The sequence below is a fragment of the Rattus norvegicus genome, chromosome 3, assembly GCF_021556685.1.
Source record: "Rattus norvegicus strain SHRSP/BbbUtx chromosome 3, alternate assembly SHRSP_T2T, whole genome shotgun sequence".
NCBI classification, from domain to species: Eukaryota; Metazoa; Chordata; class Mammalia; order Rodentia; family Muridae; genus Rattus; species Rattus norvegicus.
Window position 1 is genome coordinate 87,824,669 of NC_141536.1, and position 11,760 is coordinate 87,836,428.

General features: G+C 46.1%; 1 protein-coding gene across 2 annotated transcripts in view; it reads right to left on the reverse strand.

Annotated features, from left to right (window-relative positions):
• Ldlrad3 (low density lipoprotein receptor class A domain containing 3) overlaps window positions 1–1,680 on the reverse strand; it is a 244,878-nt gene extending 243,198 nt beyond the window's left edge. Inside the window, 1 exon segment of one of the 2 annotated variants that reach the window (NM_001401870.1) lies at window positions 1,502–1,680. In NM_001401870.1, coding sequence (NP_001388799.1) covers window positions 1,502–1,547 — 46 coding nt within the window. In that variant the 5' untranslated portion in view covers window positions 1,548–1,680. 2 annotated transcript variants of the gene reach the window in all.
• Between the last annotated feature and the right edge of the window lie 10,080 nt (window positions 1,681–11,760).

Below are 11,760 nucleotides of genomic sequence, written 5' to 3' on the forward strand. Positions count from 1 at the left end.
TTTTTTGTGAACTCAAAACTCAACTCATAGGAACCACTACAACAAGGAGATGTGATCATTAGTGTCCACTGGTCATAAGCAGAGAACACACAGAAGCGCCAGCTGGGGTGTCACCAGGGTACAGACCATTGCTATGTGAATTAAGTGTGTGGATCCAGGCAGATCTTCATGTCTGAGATGCCCTGGAACTGAGCCTGCTCTAACAGCCTCCAAATAACTCGCACCTGCTTATAGTTGCCTAATTCACTTTCCCCTCCCTCCTTCTCCACCCCACCCCAACCCACCCTGTAACTCCAGACAAACAGAACACAAGACCTCAGACTTGGTTTTAAAAAAAGAAAGAGAGAAACCTACAGCAGCCACAGGAGTGAGCCTAGCCCCTTACTGGAAACAGAGCAAGACATTTAAATGGGATCTCAGAGGAGTGGGGATGGTGGGGGTGAGGGGAGGGCCGGCTGGCTAGCCTTCTGAGAGGATGCTCAGAACGGGCAATTTCTAGGAAGGGAGGGTTAAGGGAGGATTGCCTGCACTGGGTATCTCAGAAAGGTTTTGACTTCCCCACAACAAACACAACGCAGCGGCCAAGTTTTCTGGAAGTATTTGGGGGAAATCCGACATAAATTAGGGGTGTGAATGATACAGGTACAGAGCAAGAAATCTTCAGTAAAGAAAGTTCAGTGATCATCAGCTGCCCAGAAATAAGCATCAAGAGCCAAGGGCGGACAGAGCTGAGGAGGGGCTGCTGACAGCTGTGGCCGACGGGCAGAGGCAGAGGGGAAGGGCTCCAAGCTGGAATTTGGAGCGTGCCCACATCAGCAGAAAAGTTCCTGGGAACAGCACTCTGTCTGGGAGGGACCCCGCGGGTCTCAGGCTGCACGCGCACTGAGATGCAGGGACCAACGGCCGTTAGAGGAAACCCCGGTCCTCTTTTCCCGGCTCCCCGAAGGTTAAGGCATCTTCGACAGACGACAGAAGTAAAAGATCTGCTCCCAGGATGACTGAATGATTTCCATGTCCAGTCCTTACTGCATCTCACTATTCCGAGGCAAGATCCCAGGAAGAAAAGAAAGGAAACTGGGATGCAGATGCCGGGACAACACAGATGGGAAATTGAGGCAGGAAAGTGCATGTTAAAGGCTGAAGGAGTCGGGGAAGACCCGAAATCAACAGTAGAGTCCTCTCCTTCCCCTCCTGGGTTCCCAGCACACAGAGCCACACTCGAGCTACGCCCAATCCGGGCGGCCGCCCGACTCTGGGGAGCCGGCGCCGCACAAAGCTCCGCCCGCGCACACACGACAACAGCACCCAGTGCGTCGGCCCACACAATAGCGCGGCGCGCGCCCCGCCGCGGCCCCTCGCGGGGTCCGGGCCAGCCAGGCGCCGGGGTCCGCCCTTCGCGCACACCCACGCCCGCAGCCCAGGCCCGCGCGCGGAGCAGGGACGATCGAGGCAGCCCCCGCGCCCGGCGCTCGGTGAAGCGCGTCACGCGCCCCCCACTCACCCGCGGTGCTGCTCAGCAGCAGGCACAGCGGCCCCAGCAGCCACATGGCGCGGCTGCTGCTCCGCTGCCCAGCGACGTTGCTGCCCCGCGGCCTCGGTCAGACCCCGCCTCTCGGCGCCGGCCACGCCCTCTCGCTGGCCCAGCCACGCCCCCGCCCTCCCAGGCCCAAGAGCTCAGCCAAGTTCTGCACGCTTCCAGCCGAATGTGACCGCCCGAGCTCTGCTCCCGGGTCCGGGTTACAAAGGTCCGACGAATCCAGTTCTTGCTACCTCAGGAGTTAGATTTCGGGGAACTCTTAGTTGCCTGGCTCTATTCTCAGCCGGTTTCCCTTTCTTCCTACATCCTGAGGGGATGCAAGAGTCACCATCTCCCCAGAGTCCAGCAGGAATCTTAAGACTTGCATTCAAGGAGAGAAAGAATTTCGAAGAGCCGATTCTTAGGAGAAAACTTTTAAAAAAAAATGTTGACAGTGAAATACGACCACTGCTTCTCAAATTCCAAAATCCATCTGACAGGCTTGGTGACCCTGTTAAAAAGCTCACTCCAACTCAACAGGTCTGCATTTCTAACGAATTGGGGAGTGATTCTCAGACTAGTGGTTCCTGGAGCTACAGGAAGGGCAGAGAAGAAATTTCGTCCTGAAATCTAAGAACACTGAGGAGATCATGAGCTTCAGAGAGTCTTAAGGCCCCTAAAACTTTATGCATGTTCCATTGTTTGGGCATTACACACATTTATTTTTTTAAGGAAAGCATATTATCATGGAGCTGAAGTGATGACTCAGCAATTAAGAGCAATTGCCCTTCCCCGGTTAGTCCTTCAAATGAGCCCTTTGGAAGCCCCAGTGGAAGCCATGACTGCCTCACTAGAGACCTTAAGCTAAGCTGTGTCTAGGTTACTAACCAGAAGACTATGTGTGCTCGTTGGGTTCTTGCTTTCACCCAAAAGCCGGTCATTACAAGTCGATAAGTAATCCATGTCCTTACAGAAAACACCAGAACAGCCAAATCTCACTTAACATCCTCCAGAAAGCAGCAAGAGGATGTCACTAGGCAGTGTCCGCTTCAGACATAGCACTCTCATGATCACATTTAACCTTTACAACAACCTCTGAGACAGACAACAGTCATACAAGTTACTTATCCTAAACAAGCCCAAGTCATAAAACACAGAACTTACCTGCCTCTTCAAAGATGATGAGGCCACTGAATTTGAGCTATGATCACAGAAATACCCAACAAGCAACAAAAAAGACAAAAGATGGTTTCAGTGTTTAATATAATTCTATTCCCAGGAAAAGATTTCTGGGTTGCAACTCCAAGTCCCAAAACTGCTGAGCATGGAAGTTTTCCTTGCTGGAAATTAAAGTCGTTCCTTATCTACTGTGTGTGTGCTTGTGTCTGTGTGTGTGTGTGTGTGTGTGTGTGTGTGTGTGTGCTCGAGCGCACGTGTATGTGTTTGTTGCATGTGTGCAAGAATGTGTAATCATGAGTGTGGTGTGTGTGAGAGTGTGTGTTTGTATGTGTGTTTAAATTGCCAGGCTAACACTGCTGGGAAATTACTTCTTGTAATTCACATTTAATATAGTCATAGGATTTCAGGAGAGAAATTGGCTTACATCTGCTAATAAGTATTTTGCACTATCCAAAATGATAGAAATTTTACCCTTCGCTTTTTTAAAAAAAAATATATGTTTTTATTTCATTTATATGTAGCTGTCTTCAGACACACCAGAAGAGGGCACCTGATTCTGTTTTACAGATGATTGGGAGACACATGTGGTTGCTGGGAATTGAACTCAGAACCTCTGGAAGAGCAGTCAGCGCTCTTATTTGCTGAGCCATCTCTCCAGCCCCAGCCCCAGCCCCACCCCTTACCCATCACTTTGTATGCATGAATTTTGTTATTTATTTTATATTGATCCTTGAATCAAGTTGTCAGTCCACTTAAAAATGTAATTTCTCACGCCTGTGGCCAGTCCTGACACCAAAGAACAGGTACAGGAATAGGGGCAGTAACCTGCATTTTATCAAGAGAAACTCTTACACAGTTTTGTCACAGATACACTTCTTCTTCTTCTTCTTCTTCTTCTTCTTCTTCTTCTTCTTCTTCTTCTTCTTCTTCTTCTTCTTCTTCTTCTTCTTTTTCTTCTCCTCCTCCTTCTCCTCCTTCTCCTCCTCTTTCTTTCTTTTTTTCTTTCTTTCTTTCTCTCTCAGTTGAAAAAAAAAGCAGATTCATTATGGGTACAGGGTATAGTTAGGGTTTCTATTGCTGGGATAAAACTCATGACCAAAAGCAACTTAGGGAGGAAAAGATTTACTTCAGTTTACACATCCTGATCACAGTCTATCATGAAGGGGCAGGAGCTCAAGCAGAGGCCATGAGGATCTTGGCTTGTGGCTTGCCTTCTCCTCAGGGCTTGCTCAACGCTTTGGGACCACCTGCCTGGAAGTGGCGTACCCCACACCCACACCTCCCCCCATTGACCACCCACAGCAAGTAATCAAAAGCAAAATGGCACTACAGACTTGCCTACAGCAATCTGAAGGAGGCATTTTCTCAACAGAGAATCCCTCTTCCAAATGACTCTTGCTTGTGTTTAGTTGACATAAAACTAACCAATAGTGTATATCCCACCCCTCGGCAGTGGACAAGAAGGAAGAGAGCATTGTCTTTGAAATTCCCAGACCTCCAATGTCGATTATGGTACCCTCAAGCTAAGCTTCATTTGATTGCAATAAGCACTAGAAGTGTGGTTACTCTGAATGGTAAGTTCTTTAAACATAATGTGCAAACTAGATTTCAAAGACAGTACCAAAACGAACATGAAAAGGCAATAATTTCACTTTGGTCACTCGGTAAAATTTAATTTCGAAACATATAGGCCTTTCATCACTTTTTTTAATGTGGCTAAGTTGACAAGATGGCTCAGCTGATAAAGGCAGTGGCTGTCAAGATAATGACCTAAGTTCCATCCCCAGGTCCCTCACGGTAGAAGGAGAGAACTAGCTCCTGCAGGTTGTTCTCTGCTCTCCGTGTGAGAATTGTGGTGTGTGTGTGTGTGTGTGTGTGTGTGTGTGTGTGTGTGTGTGTTGTCTGTTTAAATGTACATTTTAAATGTTTTTAAAATGTAGTTATTAGAAAACTTTAAATCTCACCCTGTGGCTTATATATGGTCCTTACAATGCATTTCTCTGGAACAGTGCTGATGTAGTGGTTTCATTTCCTGTGTCAGCACATGACCCCTTAGGGTTCCTTGTTTTGTAGCTGAATGGGCCCTCTTGAAGGTCACTGAATTAAAGGACTTTCCCCTCCCAGTTTCTCCATCTCACTAATTCTGCCTCCAAGACCTCTTGACCTTCTATTACAGACATCAAAGTCCACTGACATGAAAGTGATTTTAATGTCATAATTTCTGTATTACAAACGCCCCCACAGGTCATGAAGCAGAAGAAGGGTAAAATGAATCGAAAAGAACCCATCTTTTTAGACCACAAGAACATTTTGCACTTGAATTTAAAAAAAAAAAACAACCCACAAAATTGAATGTCCTCTACATTTTCAGTAGGGATATTTACCCATTAATTAGCTAACAAGCCAGAAGTCACAAGAGACCCCCAGTTAGTGACAAATGGCAGAGAATGCATTCTGCATGCCCAGTACTGTTTCCCTTCTGCAGGTAACAAACACATTCATAAACAAAGGACGTACAGTCAACCTTAAAAAGAAGCCTCGTGAAAACATTGTAGAAGGTAAACAGATTTATATTTTTAATCTGACATTATTGGAGCACTTCTCCCGAACTATGAAAACCCTGCTTTAATAATTTAAATTGTTTTCCTCAGTATTCTTCAGCCTACTTCTTTTAAACACCTCTTCATTTTGAGCTAAATTCTTTGTGCTTGATTGATTTTTGTGTTTAAAAGCTTGATTTCAGGTGCTGTTTGATCGCTTAATCTGGGATTGGTGCTGCGTGGGCAGTAGCTCAATTATGGAGGGGGAAGGAGGCGTTTTCGTTGTTGTTGTTTTGGAGTTTGGTGGGGTTTTTTGCTTGTTTGTTTGTTTGTTTGTTTTTGCCAAGCTTTTAGCAAATTGCCATGCCCGTGCCCAGTCTGTCAGGACCCTTCAAAGCTATAGAGTGGAAGCCCAGGAGAACTATATAGCATTGTGTGTTTCATGTGCATGCATACACTTGCATGCCCCTGACACAGCACAAAATACAAGCACACACACACACACACACAAAACCACACACACACACACAAAGCTAGGATTTTGTCCTCCATCTTGTGCAAGGCAGAAATCTGACTAGAAGTGTAGTCAACCCTTGGACTCCCCCCATCATTGCCCACAAAGAATCTACTTCACCTCTCTCCCCCTTTCCCTCTCTCTCTCCCTCCCCTCCTCCCTCCCCCTCCCCTCTCTCCTATCACTCCCTAAGTTCAGATCCCTGCACATCTATGCCTGGTTATCTCGAACATGGGTTTCTGTCCCACTGACTCTTCATAAGACTTCCATGCCTCCCCACTGCCCAGAGGACAAGTTCAGATAACTTAGCTGGGTATATTCCTCATGAGCTGCTGATGATGCTAAAGATTATGAGACTAGAAATGAAATCAAGGTCACAAATAATAGCAGAGTATTTGGCAGGAGACATTTGGCCATGTTAGGGGGTTGTGGGTACTATCCTATCAGTGCTAGAAAGTCACAGATGGTCAGGTTCAAGCAGAGACAGGAGCAAATTTACATAATATTTGAGAGCAAGATGTCTGAAAGCACACACAAAGCTTGACCATGTTACTTCATTGTATGTCCTTAGGTACTTAGCCTTGTCTCTGTCTCTCTATCATCTTTCTATCTATCTATCTATCGATCGATCTATCTATCTATCTATCTATCTATCTATCTATCTATCTATCTACCTCTATCTCTGTCCCCTTTCTATTTTGTATGTGTGTTCATGTATCTCTATGTTATTCGCACATGTCTGCATTTGTATGAGGAGGTTAGAGGTTAATAGCCATTTCTCTCTTCATCAATTTGCCTCCTTTCCTGAGACGGTTTCTCATTGAACTTGGAGCTCACTGATTTGACCACTGTCTGGCCAGCAAGCCCCAGGGAGCTTCTTGTCTCCATGTCTCCAGAGCTTGTCTACAGACAAGTGCCACCACAACCATCTTTTAATCACGGAGCTGAGGATCCAAATCCAGGTCCTCATGTTTGTGCGCAAGCATTTTACAACTGAGCCATCTTCACAGCCTCCGCCTTTATGAACCCACTTCCTTATATTTATAAAATGTAGGCTGAGACCTCCTGCAAGAAAGGCTTGGCTATGAGTTGGAAACGAGGTGCTTAGCCTATCACTGGCTCCATAACCCCCACCCCAAAAATAAAATCTGGCCTTAAGGATTCCTATTCTTGCCATGGTTCTTGGAGAAGACTTTCACAAACCCTTAGGACCGAGTTTAGTCCATTCCCACATGCTCTTGTGACAGCCATCTGTAAAATTTAGGAGCCCACCTTGGGTTTCTTTCTTTCATAAAGCTTCATGAAATGTCGAAGGAATAAATAGTACAGCTGGAAAAATAATAAGCAGCCAAAAATTGAGCCCAAGTTCCACCAGAAATAATAATTCCAGGAAGCAGAGCTACATACACAAAAGGGAACACACTCCAGGATACACATAATAAAGCCACCTTGGCAAAGTGTGTGGCCTGATGGCCAAGCCAGGGGAGTGATGGAATGTAAGACGGGATTGGAAGTTGGACATCTGGAGTGGTGTGCCAACCCACCCAGCAACAATCGAGTTACTGCCACATAAACATGAGCCCCATCACTGTGAAAATCCGGAGTAATTGCAATGAAAATTTCCAAGGTGGAAGAGATCGGGCAGTGGTAATGCTAGAAGCTATGTGTGTAGGCCAGTTGGCTTAGAGCTCACAGCATAGCGCCAGCAGCAGCAAAGTCAAGGCCAGTGCTGGGCTAAGCCATTGGCTCTGACTGTAGGGAAGAGCTCCAGGTTCTCAGGATGAGTAGAACCTTAGTCCCACCCAACCGTCCTGAGACTGCTGGTGTCTGAGGTCAACAGAAAGTTATGGAAGAGTTTGAAGGGTGCAAAGTCAATCACAACAACCATGTCTGAAATTCATATTGGGCAGGCCAATACAACAGCTCACTGAAGAAAAAATAAGGCATTTCTGAACTAGCTGATAAATAGGTCTGAGGCCCCCAAGAGCTTCCCATATATATCCCACCATGCTGCCTAGCTGCTTCCTAGGCTCCAGATTACCTCATGATCAGTACTGACTTCGAAATAGAGGCCTGATGCAACAGGGGCTGCATCCCAATTGGTTGATGCCCTGACTGTTCAGCAAATCTCATGTGTACATTCAGTTCTTCAAGCACTTGTTATGTTTGGAGCAGATAAGCCACGTGATTTTCAGTATGCAAAGTGTCTTCTCAGTCTATACCCTTATGCTTTTTGGTTTAAATATAATTTACCCCTCCAGAGTTCCTGTGACCAGAATTTAATCCCAACCGAGAATATTGAGCACATAGAAACTTCATCTGACGGTGGTATCTGGTGTGTGTGCGCGTGTGTGTGGTATGTGTGTATATTCGTGTGCATGTAGGTTTGGGCTTGTAACAGGAGAGTAATGCATGTGTGCATGTAGGTACATAGGGAGACAGAAGTTAACCTCAAGGTGTTTTGTTTTCGCTTTGCTTTTTCCCATTGCTGTCTACTTTTTTTATGAGACAGGGTCCTTCTCCACTCCCCTGAACCTAGAGTTCACCAATGTGGCTATGGTGGCCACTGAGCTCTAGGAATCCAGTTGTCTCGGATTCCCCAGCCCTGAGCTTCCAGACAAACACCACTATACCTCGACTTTCACTTGCATTCTGGAAATCCACACTTGGGTCCTTATGCCTGGGTGGCAAGTGCTTTATGGAATTAGCTATCTCCCCACACTTCCGAATGTGGGGTCTTAAGGCAGGGCCTCTGGGATGTGACTAGAGTTAGAAAAGTTTATCAGGGTAGAGTTCTATGGTTGGGTGTGGTGGCTTTCTCCAAAGAGAATGGGAAAGCAGAGGAGACACACATCCTTCCTGTCTCATGCCATTGAACCACTTATCACTCTGAGACGGCTGGTCAGAAAGCCATCACCTCCTACAGTCTCAGCACTGTGCCTCCAGACAAGTGAGTCAAAATCAACTTCTTATACAGTTACTCAGCCTTCACTACTTAGTTGTATTTATGCAGAGTGGACCAATATCACTGGCAGGCACGTGCCTAGTGAAGACGGAGGTGACAGCTAAGCACTCTAGTAAAAGGATTTTAGTAATGAGTCTTTGGGGTCTGCACCTCTATTTGCAATCCGCCCTTCATATTTATTATTGATCTCCTACATTCAGGGCATTACACCAGGTACTCGAGGAAGTGCAGAAGATGCATCGCACCCAGAACTTGCTCCTTCCCAATCTAAACACGGAATGGAAATCAAGTCTGCCCTAACAGTACAAGGCATAAGAAGGGGTGGGTTGGAGGAGATGCACAGAAATTATGAGTTTCTGACCCTAGGGACAATCTGGTTATATGGGATTTGGTAAGTATGTAACATCTTTCTGCTTATGTATCTTTAAACTTGTATTAAAAACGTTGAGTTTTGGTTCAAACACAAGGAATGAAGAAGGTCTCCTGTAAATAACAATAATTACAAATACACTGAGCACTTTCTCTTTATTTTCTTTTTATTGGGGGTGGGGTTTGGGGGTGGGTTAGGACAGGGATTCTCTGCATTGCTCTGGCTGTTCTAGAACTCACTGAGCACTTTCTTGTATGGGGTCCGCTGACAGAAATTGAGACAAGAGCTTGGCTGCAGGTTGTTCCGTGGGAACAGAAGTAAGCAAGTGGAGACATTGGGGGGAGCCAAGGAAAGTTGCACTGACTGCTCTGAGCTGGTTAATACTGTGGGCAGCTGAGACTCCATGTTGATGTCGACTGTGGAGCCGTGGAAGCCACATCTAAAATCAACCTTCCGGGTGCAGAGCAGGCACTTTTTCTATGAAATCCAGTCCTTGTTGACTGAATTATAAGTCCCTACCCTTCTTTTCTCTTTTTAGATAAGACCCTCAGGGAACAAAACTAGAAGACAGAATGGGTGCTGAAGATAGGGGCCAGCAGCAGTGTGGGCAGTCTATGTACAGTGCCCACCGCCCATGATCACACACCCGTCAAACAGCACACAAGTCAACAGTCAACCAGCACACAACAAGTCAACAGTCAACCAGCACACAGTAAGCAGGCAGGGGTCTCGCTTCCCACAACTTGGCCCCAGAGATTTCTCATTTTCATGGGGAGGAACTGAGATGTGGAGAGATTGAATGGTCTATTATAGGTCACAGAAGCAGGATATGGCTGAAGGGCCAGCCGATCAACGTTGTTTAAATCTTAAAGCCTGCTTGTCGACATGCTCAAATATCAGCTATATTGAGACTTTTAAAAAAGCCATTGTTTGGGGTTGAAAGGTTACTAAGCAAGTTTATCTAGACTCTGGGAAAAACAGAGACAGATTAAGAAAAAAGACACATACACACACACACACACACACACACACACACACACACACACCATCAGCAGTATGGTTGTGATGTACACCTTTAATCCCACCACTTGGGAGGCAGAGAGACAAGTGGATCTTTATGAGTTCAAGGCCAGACTGGTCTACAGAGTAAGCTTGATGACAGCCAGAGCTACACAAAAAACTTGGTATAGAAAACCAAAAAAAAAAAAAAGTATCTGTAAATGTTTTGAGACAGAATTACAGACAATTATCTCCTCTCAAACACTCAAATATTCATATTTTTTCCTTTACAAACCACACGGCTTCCCATGATCCTATTGAAAGCCTAAGGTTCTAATGCTCCATCATGTAACAGATCCAGTAAAGCTGAGGACAAAGTACTTAGAGCAGTTCATACCCTACCATTCTTCTCGGCTTGTATTTTTAAGAAGTTGAGAACACTGGCTTTTCTGAAGCAAACAGAACACCTTGGATAATATCAAAGGCACCTGTCACTTAGAGAGTGACGAGTGGAGGTGACAGAGCACTGTTCTGCGGGCCTGAGCGTTTGAGTGGGTGACAGAGAAGAGTCCACATTCCACATGGGTTTGTTAAAAAGTCATCACACTCCTGGAAAAGAGGAATGATGTTGTTGCTGGTAGTGATAAGTCAGACATCGGCAGAGCCAAGAAAACGGAGAGGTCCAAGATGTCCTTCTCTTGTCTGGGTCTTAAATGCTTGGTCTTCAGGGACACTTGGAGGGAAGCTCACTACCTGTGGTATTAAGCCCCTAAAATACACATTTCCTCTTGTGAGAGCAGCTCTGTCTCCATCTGATCAAGGCCAATCCCACTGCTCACCGTCAATTTGATTTCACCAGAAGCCTCTGTAAGTGGATTTGGAGTTCATGAGTCATGCTTGGGCCTCAGATGGCTGCTCTCAGTCTCTGTTGCCAGACCCTCCTGGACAACTTTTCACAAGCCTGAGCTCAGCTCTGCTCCACTTTAAACGAGACAGCAGCGGGCTCTCTCACACGCTTCCGGTGAACGCTGTGCCTCCGCTTGGTAGCTCACAATTAGGAGCTTGCTATTGTAGTGGAAGGAAATGCAATAAAGCCATCAGATGCACCTGAAAGGGCTAAAACACCCAAACAGGAAGAGCTGTGTGAGGCTGTGGCCATGGAAGACGATGTTGTTTCCAGTTTTGCAGTCAGTCCCAAGGGAAATAGTGTTTACTAAGGCTCAAACAGGAGAAAACTTACAAGGATGTATTGAGTGGAATCTCAGAAATTAAGAACCCAACTTCTGAACACACACACACACACACACACACACACACACACACACACACACACACACACACACACACACACACCCCTAACATGTCTCAAAGATACCTTCCCTCTCCCTGTCTTACTACATATCCCTTTCAGGGACAGGGGACACCCATTGTGACCATTCGGTTAGCAAATATCCACTCCTCCCTGCATAACATAGGAGGAGACTCCTCAGGTGGAGACTCCCCAGGTAATACTGGACTGTGTCCTGTGACTTGTTTGAGTCAGTGGATTATTAACATATGTGAAAGTGCACGGGCAGTAAATTTGCTCAGGGTTTGGCCTGACCCCACATCCCAGAGTGAAACCATCCCGCTGAGCCCAGCCACCACCACCGGGCTAATTATCTTTGATGGCACAGT